At 38.1% G+C, this 23,910-nt stretch overlaps 1 protein-coding gene across 2 annotated transcripts; it reads right to left on the bottom strand.

Moving 5' to 3' along the window:
• Positions 1-666: 666 nt before the first annotated feature.
• LOC584384 (cyclin-dependent kinase 12) lies at positions 667-23,368 on the bottom strand. 2 transcript variants are annotated; one of them, XM_784244.5, is made up of 8 exons: positions 22,635-23,368; positions 11,667-12,396; positions 10,263-11,164; positions 9,384-9,554; positions 7,985-8,175; positions 6,290-6,645; positions 5,572-5,703; positions 667-4,476 (listed from the first exon to the last, which is right to left on the bottom strand). In XM_784244.5, the coding sequence occupies exons 2-8, from the start codon at positions 12,323-12,325 to the stop codon at positions 3,093-3,095; spliced, it is 3,795 nt and encodes a 1,264-aa protein (XP_789337.1). In that variant the 5' UTR covers positions 12,326-12,396; positions 22,635-23,368; the 3' UTR covers positions 667-3,092. The 2 variants fall into 2 exon arrangements, with proteins under 2 accessions (XP_789337.1, XP_011675225.1); XM_011676923.2 differs by having other exon boundaries at positions 10,263-11,146.
• Between the last annotated feature and the right edge of the window lie 542 nt (positions 23,369-23,910).

Genomic DNA, 23,910 nt, shown 5'->3' with positions numbered 1-23,910 from the left:
TTATTAATCTACTGGTATATGAAAATGATTAATCATAATTTTTTTTATTTTATTTTATTTCAAAATAAAATCATATCAAAACAATCAAAATTTTAATAGAGGTATTACAATGTACAGCATGAGCAGGAATTGATGTACAGTAAGTGTACGTTTACATGGTTGATAAATTCTTTCAAATTATAATTATAATAATTCAAACACTGATCGGTGCTCATGCTACACCAAAATTTGCATAAATACTCAAAATAACTCCATCATGGAGCTATGCTTAATGTGACCCTCTTCTAAACCAACAATAAGTAGCTCGACTCTTTTTGTTTTACCAATAATTCATTTTGTTTTGATTGATATCTTTTCATACAATCCCGTTTACTAATTATGCAACCAAATTAAATTAGTTTGGGATGGGGTGTGGGACTTCTTCAAAGTCTTCAAAATATTCTTAGCAACTTATTGGCAGATTAGAGAGAGATGGTCAGATTAAAGTAAAATTGTTACACTTAAAATGATCTGTAATATTTAACAAAATATAAATCAATACATAGTCAAATTCATTGCATTGTGGTTGTTTAATTATTTATTTAAAAAAACTACCCCTCCATCTGTTTTGCTTTATAAGCTCCTAAATGTACTTAATGAGAAAAATACACAAGACAAGAGAAAGGGTCTTTTTATACATTTTTAATTTCTTTCTTTGCTTATCAACACATCACAGATTTTTAATGATTTACATATTACACTTGCACTAGCTGATGACGCAAATTAACCTTGTGTCGGTCTCTACTTAATATCTGACCGGCTTGAAATTTTTACATGGAAAAAATATATAATTACAGCTCTTAATTTAGCCGGCTCATATGAATATCTTCTTGTTTGACATCAATAAGCAAAGGTGCATGTGCACGCCGAGTACTATGATCCAAATTCACCCATTATATTTACAACATATTTAATCATCACTTCATCACTAAAGTCTCATCTGCATAGCTATCGTCTAAAATCAACAACATCTATACTACAACTACTAACTAGCAAAGTGTTCCTACATTCTACATTTCTATCTTGTGATAATTGTTAAGAACTCTTTCATAAAAAGAAATGTGATGAAAACTGGTTTTCTCCCACATAAACAAAGAAATACAAAACAATTAGAGCTTTATGATATCTACAATTTAAACATAAAAATACAAAGTGACTTTCGTCACCATTACCATAGTTAACCACAAGACATTACCAGTCAGTCGAATGACCTTTAACCTTTGCCCTTATGGGCCTGAAAATTAAATCAGTTCTACAATCAGAAATAGTTGTTGTAAGCCAACGGTTATTATTAAGAATCCTAACTGTCATACAACATTTCCATACCAATTCTTCTTTTTTAGGTCTTATCAAGCTACCTGGATAATTCCTTTAAATTAGCGTTTACTAATACTTAATCAGAAGAGCAAAATGAATGAGGATAAATTTGTAGACATAAATGCCCTTTTACTCTGCGACCCCAAAAGCCGTTGAGTTCATAAGCTGATCTTTAAATACCAATTTGAAGATCCTACCTCAGATCACTCCAAAGATATCAAGACATCTCCTTAGGTGGTAAGCCATAAAATTATTAAACATTTTTTATCTGATCCTTCATGTCTGACACAATGTTTAAGATGATTTTATTGAATTTTCTTCAAGATACAGTTTTGGGGGGAGGGAGTAACGTTTAAAATACTTTCGGCAACCTACAAATTAGTTGACCAAAACATCATCATGAGTAAGATCTGTGAATGTTTCATATCAGATGCATGAAAATTCTTAAACAGAAGGAAGATTTGTTTTAGTTACCAGTTGATGATCATTGCAAATTCTGAAATAGAGATATCATTAAAACATAGAAAGAGGGGGAAATAAATTCAAATAATGTCCTTTCATGTCAGTAAATTACTAAGGACTGGAAAATGCACTGGGAGGGGTGTCTCAACAAGAAATAACTCCCTCCTGTTGTTTTAATTGGCTTTGGTAAAAAAAATCTCACCCCCCCCCCTCCCTTTCTTGATTGATTTTGCCAATCAAAAGCCCAGTAAAGGTTTTGTTTGACATTCCATGATAAAGACATTCTATGTGATCGTCTCACATTCAATTTGTTTTGTAATTGTTTCTTGTTTATATTGATATTTCTTCCTTATTCCAGAACATCATGATTTGTATCCATTTTCATTTTGAAATGCATCTATGGCATGGGTTTTGGTAAGGAATTCAAATTAAACATTGAAAAGAAATATCTTTCAAACTATCGAGGCTTGCATTTTAGTTTGTTATTTGGCCTTGATTGCATAAGAAAGGGTTCATTAGAAGTTGCAAAACTCACCTGTCAATGATTTATAGGAAGCCAGTTTAGAATCACAAAATATCTCTTTGTTTTACAAATTGTATCTTTCCTGTCTAAAGTTTTAAAAAGATCAAATTATGGATCACTTGATCTAGCGCTGCCATGGTAATATAATAATCTTTTCATGCCATCTGATAAACAGACTATTATTAGCTGAAAATGAAATATGGTGCTTTGTTTCCACAAATCCTACTTAAACTCCTAATTAAAACTGAAAAAGTAATTATAAAAAGAAGACTTTGGTCTACTCATGGCACTTTTGACTATTATATACTAAACATCGCTTTCTATACAAATGGCAAAATATTGTGCACCATATTTCAATACTTTATCAAGACATTATCAAGGCCACTAAAGCTGCTAAATCATTTCAACAAATCTCTGTCAAGTGAGTAGCTAAAGATGCATTTTTTAAATTTTAAAAGAAATGTGTCCCAAAAGTGCATAATACATCAATGAATTGTCACCGTCCACATATGATACCTACAAAAACAAAGCTTTTTATAGGAAAGCACAAAAGCAAAGTTTGATAAATAGGCAAATACATTGTGTCTTTTAATTTCAATAGCTGATGACAGTAGTACAAACCAAGAGAGAGCAAGGGAATATCTTCTAGGAACTTATGACAATTGACTATCATAATATATTTGTGATTTTCAACATTCCTGTCTCTATAAGAGGAGTGTAAAAAATAGAGTAACTCTTGTCTTTACTATCATCATGACCACCCTGTCCCTGGCCCAACGGGTCCCTTCTTATTACCCCTGTGAGATCCCTTAAACCCTCCTCTACCCCCTCCTCGATTGAAGGGAGAGGACCAATTTTTACCCTTGCTCTTCCCTGCGCCAACTGAGTTCGCCCTGTCTCCGCTTCCCGATGCCTTGGAGGGGTCCTCTTTGCAGTACTGTCCGCTGGGGAAGATAGCCTTTGACTGAGGTAGGAAGGGATCCTGAGGTGCGTTGTCTGGGGGTGGCAGGGATGGTTCCGGTGGTTGAGGCAGATTGGGGTCCACAGGCTGGTTATCAATGCCCAGCTCGGACAGGCCCTGTTGGGCAATCATCTGCATCAAGGCAGCCTTCACACCAGGAGTCACCAGACTTGTGTCTTCTTCTTGTTGCTGCTCCTGCTCTTCCGCCTCTGGGGACTCGGGTGGTGGCCCCAGAGGAGTTGGGGGTTTCCAGCTCTGCTGAGAGTCATCCGATACACCAAAGTCAGGCTTGGAGTTCTTCCTGGAAAATGGCACACTGGAAGATTCTCCACCCTGAGAGCCACTAAGATTGTCTATATAAGAGCTACGGGAGTCGGAGGGCGGGGTGACGATAGAAGTGCTCTGATGGGCATTACCATGACTCTTACCCTGACTAACGACACTAGACGGAGCTGGATCTGTTGGACCCTTTGAAGGATTCACTGGTTTACCAAACAAGGCAGAGACATACTGGGCAAGAGAGGTTGCAATTTCCTTAGCGTGTTTCTTCTGCTCTGAAGAGGATGGCCCAAACACCTGCTCTAGGGCACCACCCGACCCTTTGGACCCTTCCAAGGCCTTCACAAGCAAATCGGTTGTGACTTCTTTGGTAGGTAACGGCAACGGCTTGGCATCATCTCCCCCTTCCTTGGACTTCTGCTTCGTAGCATGTGCTGCAATCAAGAGCTGCATGTTCAGGTTCTCCAAGAGCTTGATAGTAGAGGCATCCACTTGCACGTTGAGGGTTTCCGCAAGCTTGTTGACATTGAGCTGAGGCTGAGCCTGGAGCAGGTTGATTAACTTGGCCAGTTTCTTTTCACCCGTTGCTTTCCCACCGTCACTTGATGAATCCTTACCTTCTCTTGGGGCTTGGGGAGTGTTGGAGCGGCTGGCAGCCTTACTTCCTTTCTTTGAGCTACTGGGCTCTTCTGATCCAAGTCCGGGTATTTGAGGAGCTTCCTCCTCGGTCACTGCAGGGGCAGGAGGAGGAGGCTCTTTGCGACTGGATTTAGAGTGGCTTGGATCTGGGCCATTGCCTGCTTTATTTTGAGCTGCCAGCTGCTGCTGTTGCTGCCTCTCCTGGCGGCGTCTGCGCTTACTCCACAGTTCATGACAATCCTGCCAATGTGGCAAGCTAGAAGGTAATAAAAACCAAATATAAAACAGGTTAAGTGCTGTGATACTTTTACAGGCAAAGTGCTAAATATATGACATTATTTTTGTGCTATAATTCATGAACAGCATAAACATGAAAACAAAATTATAGATTCCATTATAATTCAGCATTAATTAAACATGAGGAACAGTTTTTCATATACCATATTAAAGTGGCAATTTTTGGGCTACATTTTTATCCAGTTTCAGTTGAGATACATGTATATCAGAAGTATTAACTATATGAGCCACTATTCCCTGTACATATATTTTTGAGAATGATGAGACATGGACACTTTTGCAAGTTTTTATTTTTGCGTTTCATTTACGCAGGCTACTGACAATATTTGTTTACACACTGTGCATTCATTTTGCTGTTGTTAAATTATCGACCCTACAACGAAACACAACACTAGCGAAAATGAAACCTGTTGGAAAACTACCCCTTCTTCAGTCACCATACTTGAACATTCACACTCGAAAAGAAAACCAACTTTCTTGACCAACTACTGGATGTTTGAAAGATCAGTTAGAATGTTATAAATATAGCCCTATAATGGCTTATTGGTAAAGCAGTGATTTCGTAATTGGAAGGTTCCATGGTGCATTCCTAATTACCAAGTCCCTCCGAGAAAACAAAGTGACTCAGTAGAATTGCTGGAAAAAGATCCCGGATTTAGCTCATGCTGCAATCATAATTATAAACCTTTAGGTCAGTCAGGAATCCCATGACTTTCACAAGCCGATATTTATGAATGGAAATGGAAATTTCATTTTTTGTTTTCCTAACGTTTTTTATAACACTTCAATCTATTAGGGAAAATGAGTATGGTAAAACCGGTCACTCAAAGATATTATTTTTTGAGGCTCTTAAAGATCATTTTGAAGCGCAATACTTTCAGGGCTTCAATATTACACTATATCACATACACTTATAACACATAGAACCATGCATCTCAGATTTAACATTGTTAAACGATGCTTTTAATGCAATTGCTCCCTCATTTACAAGCATACATATTCTTTCTTAGCAGCAAAGTTACAAACTACCATCAATTATGAACAAAGAACTCACTCTGGCTGGCTTAGCTTTCCCGTGCCCGAAGTCTGCAGCCAGCCACAGTTGAGCGCGTCTTCAGCAGTGGTTCTCTTGTCGGGGTCAAGGGTCAACATTCCGTCCAAGAGATCCAGGGCATCTTTGGGTAGTCTGGTGGTAAGGAAAGAGAGAACCATGTCCATGGAACTTCAATGCTTGGATATCTCTGCTTTGTTACGTTTAAATAATGCAATGTCTTGACACACATTTATATTTGGTTCGAACGTTACTGTCACTCATTTTTTGGATAGGATTAACTAATTCTGTATTGTGCTTGCTCACTGAGATGGTTTAGGCTTTTTTTTTTCTATTGACTTCAAATTAAAGGTCAACACTACAAAGTCTTGTTATTATCACAATTATTTTAATTTTAATTTTTCTCACTGAATAATCTTTAACGTAAAGAAAAAAAAAAAAATTCAACTGAAAACTAAAAGTGTTTTTGAAAAATGCACCAGACTATGCAATATTGCTAATGGTCATACTGTTATAGCATCAAGATTCATAAAAATATGCTATTTATCTGCTTAAAGAGAGACTAACTTTAAGGTGACACAGCATGTATTCAATTTTTCGATGAAAGAAACAAGATTTCATTTGGGGTGAATTTTTTTTTTCATAGCAATTTTCTGATCCATATCACGGTCACAAATTGATGCATTCTATAATCACTGCTGGTATGCACGAGTATACTTACAAAGAGAACTCTTCTCTGAGCCTCCGGTTATACATCTTCTTTGGTTTCATGGTGTTGAAGAGTGGAAGGCGGATCACGTCCGGCCAGACCGCCGGGGTAGGAGTGCCGCAGATCCTGCTGATCAGCTCCAGCTGTGCCAGCTCCTGGTTAGCTTGGAAGATGGGGCGCTGGGTGAAGAGCTCCCCCAGGATACAGCCGCAGCTCCAGACGTCCACCGCGGGACCGTACCGCTCCTCCCCGAGCAGGAGCTCTGGTGGCCGGTACCACAGGGTGATGACCTTGTTGGTGTAAGGGCGGGTCTTGTCATCGGCATGGTACAACCTGGCAAGACCAAAGTCAGCCAACTTGATATGGCCCTGTAGAAAAGAGAAAAAAGGAGGAGAGGTCCAAAGAATATTAAAAACGGACTTTAAAACTAAGAGGTACATGTAAGTATCCTTTTAAGTTTTTATCCAAATGGTTTCAAAATGGCTATCACACATTACTGTCTAGTATTTACATGAAATTACATGAAATGTAAATAACAATGCATCTTTGGCTTGTCTAACAAAAACAAATAATTAATATTCATAGAAGAACCTTTGACCTCCCCCCGTTTTGTTTCTGAAGAATGCTAGGACGTTTTTGAAACGTGTATCATACTGACTGCCAATAAAGATTTCTTGTCTCATTTCCCGTGAGTTTTCTTTATAGGTCCATGTTTGAGTGTAATTAGTCTTTACAACATGTGATTCATTTTCATACTGCTGTATTGTATAATCTTCAAAATTATTCCAAAAGTGAAAAATAACTCAGCTGCACTCTGTCTGGAAAAGTTATGTGACATGAACATGATATGTAGGTTAGGCCATTAAAAAGAATATACATGTTTAGCGTCCCCGCCCGCTTCCTTTTTTTTTTTAAAGAAAAACATGAGAAACACTGCTAAAATGGATCTATTTCTGATTAAAAAAAAAAAAAAAAAGGGCCTCCTTCTTCCTATTTTTCAAACAGGCAGGACGCTAAACATGTTTTTGCTTTTTTTTGGCCTTATGACCTTTCCCCATCGGTTCAAACAATGAGAAAAGTACAGCACTTTGCATGAGTCATGCCCAGGACAAGTTCACAGTGAGTAACTTAATCCTTCTATTCACTATTTTCAATGGACAAGAAGTGTATTATTTTGCCACCCTGTATGTTAAATCTTTTAACAATAGAATGTGTAGGCCTATATGTACCTGTAACATTTTGTCTTGTTTTCGCTTACAATGTGTGTGTACATGTGTGACTTAAATGGTTAGCTTTATTGTTCAATCCAGGAAAAAGGTTGAAAGAATTTACAAGGGAGCAAAAACCTGTAAAGAAGAGATCAGCAGATCATACCAGATCACCACAAGTAAACTTCTTTTTATGGGAATGTTTGATTTAAGTTTCAACCAATAACAGTATCAATCTTTCTTTAAAAAAAAAAGTTTGGAGTCAAGTTTTCATGATTTCTACAAAACTGAGATAAAACAACACTTGTCTTTCTATATGTTGAAACCTACTTTTGCAACTACCTGCGTAGAAAGACCTGTATTAAGACAAATTGTTTCCTCTTGAAAGGTGTTTCTCATCAACATTTACAACATGCTTGTACAGAAAAATGTCTTTTTCTAATCTCCCTTGGTGTCTTTATATATGTGTTTAGCACATGGATACTGATTACAAATTTACCTTGTTATTCAATAAGATGTTGGAACACTTGATATCCCGATGCAGGAAGTTCCTCTTATGACAATAGTTCAGGCCATCAAGGAGCTGCTTCATGAAGCTCCTGACATGTTCCTCGCTAAAGTTCACCAGCCCAGATTCCAGCAGTCCCATTAGATCATGGTCCATGTACTCAAATACCAGGTAGAAGGCTCCTGTTTGGATAGTCAATGAGAGAGATGTTATATTTTAAAGGCATCGTTTAACAATCTGTAATCTGAGATGCACGACCCTACGTGTTATCATTGTCTACCCTATGGTGTAATATTGAAGCCCTAAACAAATTGCGCTTCAAAACGATCATGAAGTACCTCAAACAAGTAACAAAAAATCTTTGAGTGACCGGTTTTACCTTAGTCATTATCCCATATAGACTGCAGTGTTATAAAAATAGGAAAACAAACAAAAAATTTGATTTCCAATCATAAATATCTTGATAATCAGACAGGCTATCGGCTTGTTAAAGTCATGGGATTCCTGACTGACCTAAAGGTTTATACATGTAGTTTATATGATTGCAGCATGAGCTAAATCCAGGATTTTATTTCAGAATCTGAGGCAATGTTTACAGAGTCAATTTAAGGGAATGAGCACAGATAACTCTGGACAAATAGCATTGTCTATGGTAGAGGTCCCAAACTAGGGCCCTGTTTAATAAATCTTGTTATCAACAGGTTCTGATAATACATTCAAACCTGTCTACATCAACCGCCGAAGGGGAACATAAAAAGTGGTCCTAGTAGACAGGTTCCTTTAGTACATGTTTCAATGAGAAACCACTTTCAAGGGAAACAACAAATGTGGCCTTTGTGGACAGGTGGTCACGATAGCAGGTTTGACTGTAGTTATATGCCATTGAAATCCTTGCATTTGATTGGCTTTGAGCAGATTTGTCATAGATCTGTGGCAGTTGTTATTGATAACAAGTTTTGATAACAAGTTTTGATAACAAGTTTTGATAACAAGTTTTATGATACAGAGCCAAGGATTCAATCTACAGAAACCCATCTCCGAAGCAATTACCATGTACCCTGATTTCACAGAATCCCTCCACCCCCCTCCCCCCAAAAGTGCCCCGTTCACGTCAACCAACAAACAAATGAATATGTCGCAGTATAAGCCCACATGGTGGTTCAAATAGTGTCATCCTCATGTAAGGGTATCACACAGTTTAAATGGAAAGATATAATTTCATAGTAGTTATTGTAATGTTCTACTGTAGAAGTGTAGTAGTCGAGTGGTTTAAGCATTTGACTTGAAATTCAAAGGTTGTGGTCTGATCCCGATATTTCTAGATAGACGGTGCTATAGAAATGTCTATTATTATTATTATTATTATTAAAAGCTTTAATCATGAACCCACCTTTGTCCTTTTTGAAGTCCAGCGCATCCTGTTTGTCTGTGACAATCTCATGGAGCCTGATTACACTGTCATGGTTCAACTGCCTGAGGATCTTGATCTCTCTGACGGCTGTGATTGGAAAGCCCTCTTTCTCATTGTCCGTCCTCACCTTCTTCAGTGCCACCAGTTCACCTGTGAGTGGAGGAAAATGGGAGGGAAGGGGTTAATGGAAAACACCTTTTGATAACAAATTCACCTTAAAGAGAAGGTTGAGTTATGGTCATGCGATTGCATTGTGAAAGAAATGTTGTGGAATCGATCAGAAAAGGTCGATCATCAAGTATTGAAGCCCTAAAAGAATTGCGCTTCAAAATGATTATTAAGACGTGCCTCAAAAAAAGTAAAAAATTTTGAGTGACCAGTTTTACCATACTCGTTTTCCCCTGTAGATTTTAGTATTATGAAAACCGTTAGGAAAACGCCAAATTTTGGTGACACGACATTTGCTCCTGCGACAATTGCTCCGGGCTTTATTTCGTCTAAGATGTAGGGTTAGGGTTAGGGTTTCAATAGGGTTTTATGTTAGGTTTAGGGTTAGGTTTAGGGTAGGGTATAGTGTTGAATCCAGGGTTGAAGTTAGCCATTCGATTAGTGTATGAAATTTACAGCGGAGCAATTGTCGCCGGAGCAAATGTCATGGAATCCAAATTTTATGTCGATTTCCAATCATAAATATCTTGAAAATCAGACAGGCGATCGTTTTGTATAAGTCATGGGGTTCCTGACTGACCTAAAGGCTTATAATTATGATTGCAGCATGAGCTAAATCCAGGATTCTGTTTCAGAAACTGAGACAAAGTTACCCAATCCCTTTAATGAAGGTAATACCAGATGTCTCACCTGTATCTTTGTCCCTGGCTTTGTACACTTGGCCATAGGTTCCTTCTCCAATCTGGTTGATGATCTCAAAGACATCCACACACCTCTCTCCCCAATCCAAGGAGCTTCCAGCCATTTTTGCCCTCCTCTGCCTGATCATCTCCCGCTTACCCAAGTCCACTTTGGGGTCCTTTGTATCCTTCTCCTTGGCCCTCAAATGAAGCTGCGTCTGAGGCGATGGCGTGTCAACTGGTGATTCATCGGGGGTTGGAGCCATTGGCGGGAGCGGAAGATCAGTTATCGATGTCCTTGATCGTGCACGATCCCTGGACAAGTTTCGCATTCGTTCAGCAACATCGCCTTTACCTTTTTGCGCTATCACAGGACTGTCCACTGCGTCTATCATAGGCGGGAGGGGCAAAGGTGGCCTTGCTGAAGTTTGCTTTGGGGGAGGGGTGGTTCTTACAGGTGCTGGGGCTGGCACTGGCGATGGCACAACTGGCTTCAATTCCTTTTTGATAATAAGGCCTCTATCTGGCAATTCCACGACTGTTCGTTGAGGTGAGGCGGTTTCCTTCAAATCATTCTTAATTGTAAAAACCATTGGGCTCTCTGGCTTTGGCTGTTTGACCTGTTTGACCTTGACAGGTTCTGGCACAGGTTCTGGAGAAGGTTCCTTCTCCTGTTTGACCACCTTGGCCTTAGCTGCCTGAACGGTTTTCTTCCTGTACTTCTGGACTTCCCCTCCAATGGAGGAATGAAACTTTGTGGCAGGAAAATTAGGGGTAGGGCTCCGTGCCCGTTTCTTGCCCCGATAAGGCGAAGGAGACCTGGACGGAGAGTGTTTGGATCTTCGATACGGACTGCCACTTGGAGACCGGGATATCCTTTGATGCCTCTTCCTGCTTTTAGTTTTAGATTTGCTTTTATTAGTTCAGGAGAGAATGCCATGTTAGACACAAGATATAACATAAATATTCATTTATTGTTTATTCTGTTTCTGAAAACCCAACAGGAAAGACACATTATCAGTTTATTACTCTTTTATCCTAGTTTCTCAAATGTCATTCCCTTACACATCATTCTTCATTGCCGGAGCATCAATCCATTACTAAAATGCAGAACACTAAATAGCTCAACACATTTCACTTCCAGCAACTTCTCTCTTTCTCAATTTCTATGATTAAATGTAACTGAAAATAGTTCCAGGATTTCAAGAGTAAATGAAGAAAAACACAAGGCCCTAAATATACAAACAATTGGGCGAAACACAATCATCTTTCTAGGTCCTACCACTCAGTACAAACTAAATGTACATATAAATTGTGTCAATTAGTAACATTCTTTAAATTACTGAACAGGCATGTACAAATTGTTTTGTTTGAAAACCATAGATGCGGTAGAGTTCTCATTAGTTAAACTTACCTGTAGGAGGGACTTCTACTTCTAGACTTGTTGCTTTGTCTGGACGTCTGATAGTAGTCGGGACTTGGACTTCTGTTCTTCCTGCTACTCGTGGGTGACTTTCGATACTTCTGCTTACTCTTGGACTGCTTGGATCGCTTGGGAGATGCAGAGTACCTGGGAGGTGAAGTGTGGTACCTGGTTGGAGGAGGGGGAGAGCTCTGATAAGCCCTTGGCCGGGAGGCTTCACTGGCCCTTCCTTTTCTGGAGGACGAGTGGCTCTTCTGCGACACAGAGTAGGTTTCAGGGGACGGTTGCCTCCTAGAGGAAGAATTCTTAGAGTTTGATACATGGGGAGACTCTTTCCCCTGCTGTGTCTTATAAATTTTAATCGCCGTTGCTGGGGACACGTGTCTCCGTTTCTTCTGGGGTTGGGGAGAGGCTCTGCGCTTTGGCGGAGGAGTGGGAGAAGGTGGGGGACTCAAGGAGTAGTCCTCACTGCTGACATCGTCATACTCCACCAGAGGTTTCACGACCTGTTCCTTGACCTTGTCCCGTGATCGTTTACTTTTGTGTCGTCCAGACTTTGAGGACTTGGCATGTTTCCTCTTGCTAGGGCTGTCTTTGTGTTCATGATAATAAGTAGGGCTTCCGCCCCGATTCTTGTGATTGCCTGGCATAGTGAACTTCTGTCTGTACACAACGTAGTTCACCTTTCAGTTAAGTCATCTATAAGTAAATCTGTGTTCACCTGTAGAAGAGAGAAAATGGAAATTGTGAGAAAGGTTTAGTTTTGAACAAAGATGAAAGAAACATTTTCTGCTACCGGTATGTCCCATTTGCAGACCCCAAAAAAATGAAAAGGTTAATTTCCAACGACATTTGAAAGATAATACTAATTTAGAACTCCCCTTAAAAAAAAAAGGGGGGGGGGGGGGCTTGAAAATGTCTTTTAAGTTGGAAAATGGCGACTATTAGTTGTCAAATCGACTTAGGAGCTATAGAGCCAATCAGTAAAAGTCTTGATCTTCAGACCATTGTACCGCATTGTTTTACGTTTTATGCTGCGCAAAGATTCAATCAGTTTGATTTTGGCCATTACAAGAAGTGGGTTATTGATGTAGACAAATGCTCTTGTACCCTTTACAACTCATTTCATGTACTGTTATTACCAAAGAAGAATAAAGCCAGTCAGTCACTCAATAGTGTCTGACAGTGAAGTCTAGCAAGTAAACAGGTTTCCTTGCATAATTTGAATATTCGGACACTGCTAACGTTTAAATTGCACAGATAGGACATACATGACACATTCATAATTTCTGCAAAGTTCTACAGCATTTGAGGTTGGCTGCAAAAGGGACATAGTATGAAAGGAAAGCACAGCATACAGAATTACAAACACAGGCCTTATGGAGATACGACATGGTATGCTTCACATTCTGTACCTTATAACACAGAGCCCAGTGAATATGTGTAGAACGTTTGTTGGACACAGTCACCATTTATTTACATGTTAACACTGCTGCAGTCTACTGCATATCTAAACGAACCTTTAAATTTAAATTCACAGAAAGTCTACACCTAATATGTAATGCATATAAAAGTTGAACTGTTATGTTCCTTTTGCTGGACAAAACCAAACATCACAAAATTAGTTGACTGCCCAAAAATAAATATCACTATCATAGATAAAATACAGATGTGGAAATGAAAATGAATTTGAACATACATTGTACTTTTTTAATATGTTTCCTCTCAATAACAACAGTAACTAATATGAAAATACTGTATACCTACATACATGTATGTTACAATCTGTCCAGATTTTAGAATAATACTAACTACCATTAGTGTGAATCTTGCAAGTTGCAACAGTTAGAGACCCTAATTAAAATATTTGCTGAGCTACATGTAAGCTACACAATCATTTTTGGCTGTACCTGTACATGCCATGTGGCGTACAATACACATACATGTACATGTCCGTGTAGGTTAATCTCTGAACTCCAATGCTTTTCATATCCTAACTTTAACCCTGGACCCAACACTAAACACTGTAGCTCAACCTACAGTCCTACATGTACATATACACTACGGCATACTGTAATTCCGCAAAATTAGAAACTTTCCTTGACAGCCGTTTCACAGCAAGAAACTTTTGCAAAGTGGACAAATTCAGCATTGTGAGTCAAATTGTGAATAAATTATTTTGCGGCATTGAAAGTCATGAATCATCTGCACCATTCCCAAAGTTTGAGCACATGCCTACATGTATGCTCACCAAAGTTGGTGCTGTACATGTAGCCATCAGGCTTGGGGGTTGACAAACTGATTAGATATGGGTTTATAGTACTTGTACATGTACACCTGTATGTCAAAGGTCAAAGGTAATTTTTCCATGCAATTTAGTTATTTTTGTTAATAGCCCTATTGCAATATTCCAAGGAACGTATACAGTAGGCCATAAACTATTTAACTTGGAACTGGTAAGCATAACTACTGACGGACTAAGATTAGATTAAGGGATAAAGAGGTTGAAGGTCGTACAGATCGATACAGAGAATGAAAGCTCTCTTCAGGTGTATTACCTACGGTCAGACGCAACAACTCAGCCAGCCGCTGAATAAGCAGGGGGGGGGGGGTTTAAGAGGACTTATATATTTTTTTTTTTGTCCCGAATTTTGAAAATTTGGCCCATCGATATTTCGTTCGGTTGGGAGAGGGGGAGGGGGTAAGGTCACCTTTTTTAATTGAGGTTTTTTTTCTCCAAAACACACACAAACAAAATTAGAGGGGGGGGGGGGGGGGGTTCGATCCCCCCCTGCGTACGTGCCTGCCTACGGTACATGTACATGTATCTCAATAACCATTTGCACTGTGAACGTCAAACTGATACTAGTTGTACTAGGCATCAATATACATGTACATGTAGTTCGACAAACTACATGTACCTTTAGGGTAATAACAAAGCAAAGCCAAGCAAACTTCAACAATGTACACAAATTGTACAGGTACTGTACCTGTACATGTACATGTACATCCAGGAGGAATTGATAAGTTACACATATTTGACATACATTTGTACTAGTACAGTGTAGATGAAGAGTCAAAGACCTAATGGTCGCATCGGTTAAATTCAATAAAATAACAGGTTTTCTGGCCTTGGTGAAATCCATGTATTTCAAAAATTACCGGTACTTGAGGAATAAACTTTGTAACTCAGGATACCGTAAATATGTAACGGTACATTGCATTAGTATCGGAAAATGTAAATAAAGAGATGGGCGAGTAAACTGTCCTCTTACAATGTAGTAATGTTCATTAAGTCAATGATCACAATGCCAATCAATTCTACGGTAGTTAAGGCTTATCATTCTAGTAAATTGATTTAAATCAAGAATAATTTGAAGAATGCACTATTGTTATTCAAGGGGGTTAAAGTGAGCTGAGTTTGTAGACAATAATAATAAAACAGATGAAAATCCAATTTTCAAGGCTATCTTCAATAGCAAATTACTCTGATAAAAAGCAGAAAATGAGAGAAGCAGATTGGTGAAGATTTGAACAAAATGAGACAAAAAATGAGTTACAAGTTGTACTCACAATAAACACGTGTACAGGAATTTCAAATTGGCTGAATCGGTATTTGTCACTGTGACGTAGACCTGTAGGGTGGTATTCTCAAAAGCGGACTAACTTTAGTCCATGGTTTAATCCACCGACTAAGTTTGGAATACCAAGTGTCCATATGAGTATATTTTTAAACTAGAATTTAATTCGTCACGAAGACGAATAAGGTGGTCTGTCTAAGTTTTATGATAGATTTGAGAATGGGAGAAGTTATATAGACATGTAAACAATGATGATCATGATGAACATGGTGATGATCATGATAGTAAAGGTGATGATGATGATGATAATGATAATGTTGTATGACGATAAAAACGACAAAGTTAATGATGATGATGAGCAAAAGCATAATCCTGACAACTGATTAAAAAAATTGAGGAAATATTTGGATAGCAAATAGTCTCAGCTACAACATACTAAAATTTGGGAGAAAACTATTGAATAACAATCGAGATCCTGGTTAAAACACCTTGTCATGCAGATTCATGTTTTGAAAAAAGTGACCTCCCATAGACATAACACGTAAATATGACAAATTATGCATTGTCACCTTTAATCGAATATTTAACTATGATGACGTCATCTAAATGAAAAATAAATGGCATATTTCTGATAGAGAATTATCTCAGCTACAACATAACAAAATCTGGGAGAAGATCGATCACTGATAAGTGAGATAATCTCAAATAAACAAAGACAAGAATGACGTCATCAACAAAATACATTTGTTTGAGTTTAGATGCCAATATGATGACTTTATTTCACTTTGTACGAGTCAGGGTGGTATGAAATCATATCTCCAACTCATGCTTTCTCCAACCATGATATAAAAATTGGGGGTCAATGGACTATCTGAAGAGCTATTTCGATTTTTAAAATGGCATGTTTTTGATCAAATTTGCACTATATTGCCCATAGCAGTACGCGCGGATTTTGAGCTTTGACGCACGCTCACGGCCTTATGAAATATGAAGAGTGACTGAAATTAATGTAAATTGTCAATTACGTTAAGAGGAATCAAAATCATGTAAACATTTTGAATTTGACCTTTTCCGCGCGCTGTGAGCGCGCACACCGCGCGCGGGGACACTTACGGTCGGAAAATTTTGAAATGCTTAAAATGACCTGATTCGTACTCTCGTTTAATAGTTTAGTAATTTTGAGCAATTTTAAATTTTGACGCGCACATACGCGCGCGTCATGACCTTTATGTGACCTTTGATGACATGACCTGTTGACCCTTGACCTAAAGTATATGTGATATGAATATGAATGACCTTTGCTGATGCACCATGAAGATATGATGGATAACGTGATTTCACAAAATGGCGCCTGGATGACGTCACGATAACCTAATGACCTTAAAAATGTTTCTGTCACGTCTCATGATAATGACCTATGACTGTGCCAAAATTGAATCAAATTGACATAACCAATCTTACGTTATCCGACACACAAAAAAGTGAAGAAATAAATAAAAATAAATAAATAATAATAATAATAATAATAAAGAAGAAAGAAAATTCTGACGAAATCAATAGGTGGTCTGTTGTTAACAGACCACCTAATAAGTTGAAAAGAAATGGCATCTAACAAAAATTCCCCCCCCCCCCCTTTTGAGTAAGAAAATTGGGGAAAATTGGGAATAATAGGGTAAATACATGCAAGGGAAAAATCTGGGGAAAAAAGGGGTAAAATCAGGAAACCAATTTTAATCGGGTAATTATCAGGTCTGTTACTTGCAAATGTAATAAAGTACAATAGATATTTTGTTATCGCTGAAGTTGTTTCGTTTTTACTGAATTTGCACATGTTAACTTTCGCTACCGTTTGTTCGCTTCATTTGCCACGCAATGATTCTTCATGCTAGTGATAACAATCACAACTTAAAAAACTCATAACTTTCTTATTGTTTGTTCGATTTTTTTAAACATTTCCTCATTTGCTTCTCTGATTAATGATTAGTAATTAGATCTGTCAACCTGCCTCTTCTCTCAAGGCTCCTTCAAATACGACGAAGCAAAACCAAATTTATTAATGACGACGTATAAAGTGTAATACGCTACACATTTATGTACCCTAGAGCTTAGTGAATACGCCCAAGTCCTTTAAATGGTGCAGTTGCTATTCATTTACACAGAAATACAATAAACCATGGTGGTTTTTGTTGTTGTTGGTTGCAGCTGTTTACGGAGCCATATCTGAACAAGCCTTTAGGGTACTACTCCAAATATCATGGATAATTTGGATAGCATACATGTATTAGGTCTCCACCACAGAGAAAAAGATCCTCCTGAGTAATAGACAAAGATCCTCCTGAGTAATAGACAGAGGAGCTCTGTACATTATGAAAAATTGGCTATTTACCGGTAGTCTTTTTGTCTAAACTGGGAGCGTTTGCCACCATAGTGACATTATCAATTCCCATAGAGTGAGTACAGTATACAACTTTTTTATCGTTTGTCCAATACGGTTCAACTTTTCACCAATCTGCTTCTTTTTCTTTCAGAGCAAATTGCTACATGTACAATGTACAGTACACACAAATAATTTTGCCAGGTGACTGGTACAGTTTAACATGAGTCAACAAGACAACCCACAGTCACTATGAACATGACTGACAAAGAAAGCAGACAAAATATACAGTTCCTCAAGTGGACAAAGGAACATCCCTTCACTGCTATTATGTAAAAATGTGTAGAACAGGTGTTACATGCATATTCACCTTTTTACATAATAGCAGTGAAGGGATGTTCCTTTGTTTACCTGAGGAACTGTATATTTTGTCCGCTTTCTTTGTTCGTCATGTTCATAGTGAGTGGCACAGTCCCACACACAAAAAACCCTACAAAATAATGTTCAGTTGACTTCTAATACATGTCTGGAACCATTGCATTTTCACCATACTACGGCTTGTTTACTCAAATATCTCATGGATGAAATTCAATGTTCGTAAAAATAAATTTCTGAACTTCTATATTCACTTAACATACTGAGCTCTACAGAGTTACTTCTCAACATAAAGGGGGGGGGGGGGGGGGGGGAGGGGGAGGGGCACAAAGGAAAATAGACAATTCGCCTAACTAAACACTTATGGGGGGATAAAGTTTATTTATGACGAGTTACCACCTTTCTTGCCCTTTTCATGCTAATGAGTTCCCTCACTATGAACATGGCGGACAAAGAAAGCGGACAAAATATACAGTTCCTCAGGTAGACAAAGGAACATCCCTTCACTGCTATTATGTAAAAAGGTGAATATGCATGTGACACCTGTTCTACACATTTTTACATAATAGCAGTGAAGGGATGTTCCTTTGTCTACCTGAGGAACTGTATATTTTGTCCGCTTTCTTTGTCAGTCGTGTTCATAGTGCCTTCCCTCCCTCCCTCGTGAATGAACACATCTACATGTACATGTATTCCACTTCTAAATGAATATGAGAAATAAAATAAAATAGCAAATAGCAAACAGGCATTATGCATACTTTTGCATAGAGTCTACAACACTTTTATTTTAAGTGCCTTTGACTCAAAACTCGTTGCTTCTTTCCTGCCTACTGGTCAGACAAACCATTGATAAAATCTTGTTTTCCTTTTTTCGCTAGAGCTCTCTCAAGAGGAGTCTACATACAGTACTTGTACACGTAATGTTAGGATATGGATAGAGTGACTTAGGGTCCAATTTTGATTGTCATTGTAAGATTTGTAATTAAGGCTGAACCATAAAAACCCTGTCCAGGGTCGCAAACTCGCAATTCCTATACTACACCCCCACCCTTCCCTCCCCTCCCCATTTCATACAATGCACTAAATTCTCAGGTGATTAGGCAATGAGAATATCATTGAAATTCGCCTCTAAATGTAAGACATTTCCCTATATTTCTTGTCATAGTATCATTACTTTATCATTACTCACATAACAAGCCACAAAATCAAGATTGGCATCACACCTTTGTACTGTACAAGTTGCTTATAAATGGACTCTTTTATCTTGTCGCATGTTAACACGAACATGGGCATCAAGAAGCGTTGTTGATATTAGTCACTCATAATCTTTTTTCTCCATAACTCCAGAAAAAAGTAGAGCTGATAAAAAGAAACTGAAGTAAAAGAGTGATTTACAAGTGGGCCCATTTGCCATGTTACAAACTTCAAAAATCTGTTTTTTTTCCTTCTGAGAAAATTTAATCACACATTCACCCTAAATATTATTATTGCAAATATGTTTTTATACTACCCCAGTATGAAATTAATCTATTCCACCATCAACTAGAAATATCGCAATCTGTATTGCCGTGCAATGCGAATGTATCCCACGGCAGTGGCAGCGATTTGTGTCATCCTTATGGTCGAAGGAGGGACAAAAATCCCCTCTCCCCTCCCTGAAACAATAGGATGACACAGAGAACGCCACAAGTGGCTCAGAGTTTCAGACTATTGTCAAGACTAAGAGCAGCATCACCAAAACTTTATGTGTGTCGATAAGAGTATAATGCATCTCTGTAGAAAATTTGAAAGAAATCTGTCAAGAAATGTGGCAGTTAGAGTGCACAAAAGACAGCCACCAAAATATGACCTTTGACCCTATAACAGACGATACACTGGTGGCAGCATCACCAAACACTATAGATGTGTAGATTGTACTTAGACACACCTCCATACAAAATTTGAAAGCAATCCTTCAAGAAATGTGGCAGTTAGAGCGCATAAAAGACATATGACCTTTGAACATATAAAAGATGGAACAATGAGGGCAGCAATGCCCAAAAGTGTAGATTGTATCAAGATACAGTACATTTCTAATTCTCTATTCGAAATTTGAAATTTACTTTTGACCCTATAAAAGACGGAACACTGGAGGCAGCATCATCAAAATCTATAGGCTTGTAGATTATACCATGATACACCTTTTTTTTAAATTTGAACAAATACCTTGGAAAAATGTGGCCTATAGAGCACACACAAACCATCCAAAAAATATGGCCTTTTAACCTATAGAAGACGAAACACAGGGGGCAGCATCAGCAAAATTTGAAAGAAATCCGTCAAGCAATGATGCAGTTAGACTGCACACACTAGTCACCATCAGAATATGACCTCTGACCCTATAAAAGACGGAACACTAGAGGCAACATCACCAAAATCTATAGGTGTTGAGATTATACCACGATACACCTCCATTCAAAATTTGAAAGAAATCTGTCAAGGAATGTGGCATTTAAAGCGCACACAAGAACAGAAATCCGGACATTTGGTCCCAGTTTCTGAGTGGTGATTTTGACAGTGATGGAGCTGGAAAACATTTTTACCATGCCATCGGCTGGCACTCTCCCTGGCACAGGTAAGCATCTCAGCATCGGCCTGGACAGTGCCAGGTGACCGGGATTTTTTTTTTTTTTGCGGCCGAATATTCTGGTACGAGAAATCGTACTCGAGTACATGTACACCTGTAGTTGTCAACAGTGCGGGTACTCCAGCATTCGACTACTCGTCGCAGCCCTAGTACAGTACATACTCATGAGGCCAAATAAAAAACAAACATGTTTAGCGTCCTGTTTTTTCGAAAAATAGGAAGGAGGAGGCCCTTTCTATTTTTTCTTTCAAAATGGCCACTCAAAATGGCCGCTCGGTACATTTTCCCTGACAGTAGGGGCTATTTTTCAAGATGGCCGCCGATATATATTATTATTTTTTTTTTAAATCAGAAATAGATCAATTTTAGCAGTGTTTTTCATGTTTTTTTTCTTTAAAAAAAAAAAAAAAAAAAAAAAAAAAAAAAAAAAAATCAAAAATTCAAAAATTTCAAAAATTTCAACAAAAAAAATAGGAGGCGGCCCCCCAAAAAGGAAGTGGGCGGGGACGCTAAACATGTATATTTTTTTAAATGGCCTAAAGCCTCCTCTTGTTGATTCAATAAAAACATCATCAAATAGCATAGCACGAACTATCATGAATTACGATGAATAATTGTCCTTTATAATATATTATCCAACATTTATTTGTGAGTATTAGAAGATTGCTGAAGTTTTGCTAGTAAACTTCTTCCAATTGCTGTTTTAAATCAACGGTCCGAATATGCAACCTGTCTGGACACACATCGTCTGCATAGCCAGCTCCAGCCCATCCCCCATGGGTTGAAATTACAAGTTAATTGTTTCTTTCTTAATTAATCAAGGATTAATGAAACTAAAGGTGAAAGCAAAATGGAAAAAATTCTACCAACAGCTTTGTCACTTATGAAATTTGTCCTATCCCTGGCATTTGTATCTCTGAGAGTCTGACAACTTACACTGAACCGTTTACCCCCTCCCCACGTCCACACCACCATTCCAAACTTGCTAACACAATCACATTTTGGATAGACCTCAGTCATACAACCCCCGTAGTTTGTTGCTTGTGAATATGAAAAGCATCAGCCTATTCTCCCTAACTAAGTAAGGAATCGCTGTTCAACTCAAGTTCAACACAAACAGTTCTTCAACTTCAAATAGGCCTAGATATTATTAGAATAATTATGACAATGAGTTAAAGGTAATACAAAGTTTAGGGAAATTTTGAAAATTGGCAGGATAGTGATTCTTTACAATATTGATATATTTGGATGCCCATGTGGATGTAATTTAAGCACCAGAAAATTGAGCTCCTAAAACACTTCTGTTTTCGAGAAAAATTGAATATAAAAATTTACCGGTGCTCCCGGTAAATTGTGATAAATTTGAAATAGAGCCTACGGCCATGCAATGATAGTTGCGACCATGAAAATCTCATTATATGTAGTTATGATATATAATTTCCAAACGGGAATAGATCTAGCTACTTGGTTGATTTAGTCATATATTGTCTTATACATGTAGCTTTATTAATATCTTGACCTTGAGAGGGAGCTATACAACATAAAGAGTTTATTAATTACAATTTCATAACTTTAGAACCGATTTCAACCACGACAAAGGCATCACTGAATATTGTAGGATCGCATCACTGGATCGCAGATGCTTCCAATAAGTCCATTTGATTTTGAACCAAATTAATGACCCCATAGATCTAGTAAAACTTTGTATTATCTTTAACAATATTAACAGAATTGAAACTTTTTAAAACTAAAAGTAGACAAGTCCATCCACTTGCAGTTACTGAGCTCATTCGAGAATCAACATAAAAATTGGGGCAATCAAAAAGCAAAGTGTGACAATTTGAAAATTAAATTCAACAATGAAGTTAATCAATTATGAACATTATAGAGGTCTATAAGACTACAAACTAAAATGCAAAGTGAACTTAATTTCAAACTAACAATAACAACAAAGTTCAAATAACAGGCAATATTGTGCCTAGATTTATCCCTAGATTACTTACACAAAATATATTTGCAAAGCATAACTTTCAATGTAAAAGTGAAGCACACAGGAAGTCACACACAGTCGTAGATTCATTTGCAGTTGTTCAAGTCAAGTGTTCGTTGCTTCAGAGCCGGTGCGCCGTACACCATCACGGAAACACGCCCGGTTCACCGGGCCACGACCAGCGCGACTTTCCGTACGGTAACGGCTGTCAGCACTGTGCGTAAGACAATCGGGGAACGTTTGGGCGTTGATTAGCAACTTGCAAGCAAAATTTTAAACGTCCTGTCCAAGAAGATAAGTCCAATCGACTGTCCAGTACTATATTGAAGTTCTCAAATAATTGCGAATTGTAGCTCACATTCCCAGCACAAATTCCATGGCCGCCACAGCTCAGGCAATGGCTTCAAAGTTTATCGAGTCTCCGTGGCCATATTGTTTCTTGTTCTAGTCGCACACATAGCTAGCCAACTGTATGTACTACACGCGTACGTACAGTACACGTATACACTTCTTCAAATTTGTGGTCAATTTTCCGTGCCGTTTGTTAACAAATATCTGTCGAATTAAATTCTTTGGTAGATAGAAATTGATATCAGTTGTAGCATGAATTATTAAATCTTCAGATAATGACTATTTTATCTGGTTTTATCTTGATTAAGCGGATGATTTACACGGATTGTTTTCTGGATTTTTTATTCTTCGTTCCTTCCCAACTCAGACATCTCCGAACGTACGATCGATGTATGATGACGATACTGGTAGTATCGCGGTTTATAAGATATGACAACGAAACTGACAACAACAATGAATATGATGGTCAGTCATATCATCAGAAAGTTTTGTTTGATTTAAAAGTTCATTCGAATCTTAATCCGTGATTATTCTACACCCATAAAAAAAAAAATAGAAGAGTTGATAGATGGTAAATAAAAATAATTTATTGAAGCCTTAGGGCTGACGATTTCGATCGCCAGCTAGCCCCCCCCCCCCCCCCCCCCCCCCCCCAAGGGCCCTTTTTAAGAATGGCCATTTGGAAGAAGGCTCCCCAACAGTTTTTATCTACACTGCTCCCCCCACAATAGGCCCCTGTTTCTTTTTTTGAGGAATCCATTGACATATTGTGCTCTGGAAACCATTTCCCTAACACCACCACCAACAATAATAATTATTATATAACTCCAAAATTTGAAGATTTATTTGTATAATAAATATCTGGCTTTCCCGCAAAGTATTTGAAGGAATTGTAAATATGTGGATTGAGATTCCCAGACTTTATTTGATAAATGGGG

This window comes from Strongylocentrotus purpuratus, unplaced genomic scaffold (genome assembly GCF_000002235.5).
Source record: "Strongylocentrotus purpuratus isolate Spur 01 unplaced genomic scaffold, Spur_5.0 spur5_scaffold_19, whole genome shotgun sequence".
NCBI classification, from domain to species: Eukaryota; Metazoa; Echinodermata; class Echinoidea; order Camarodonta; family Strongylocentrotidae; genus Strongylocentrotus; species Strongylocentrotus purpuratus.
This window is presented reverse-complemented; position numbering and strand designations above follow the sequence as displayed.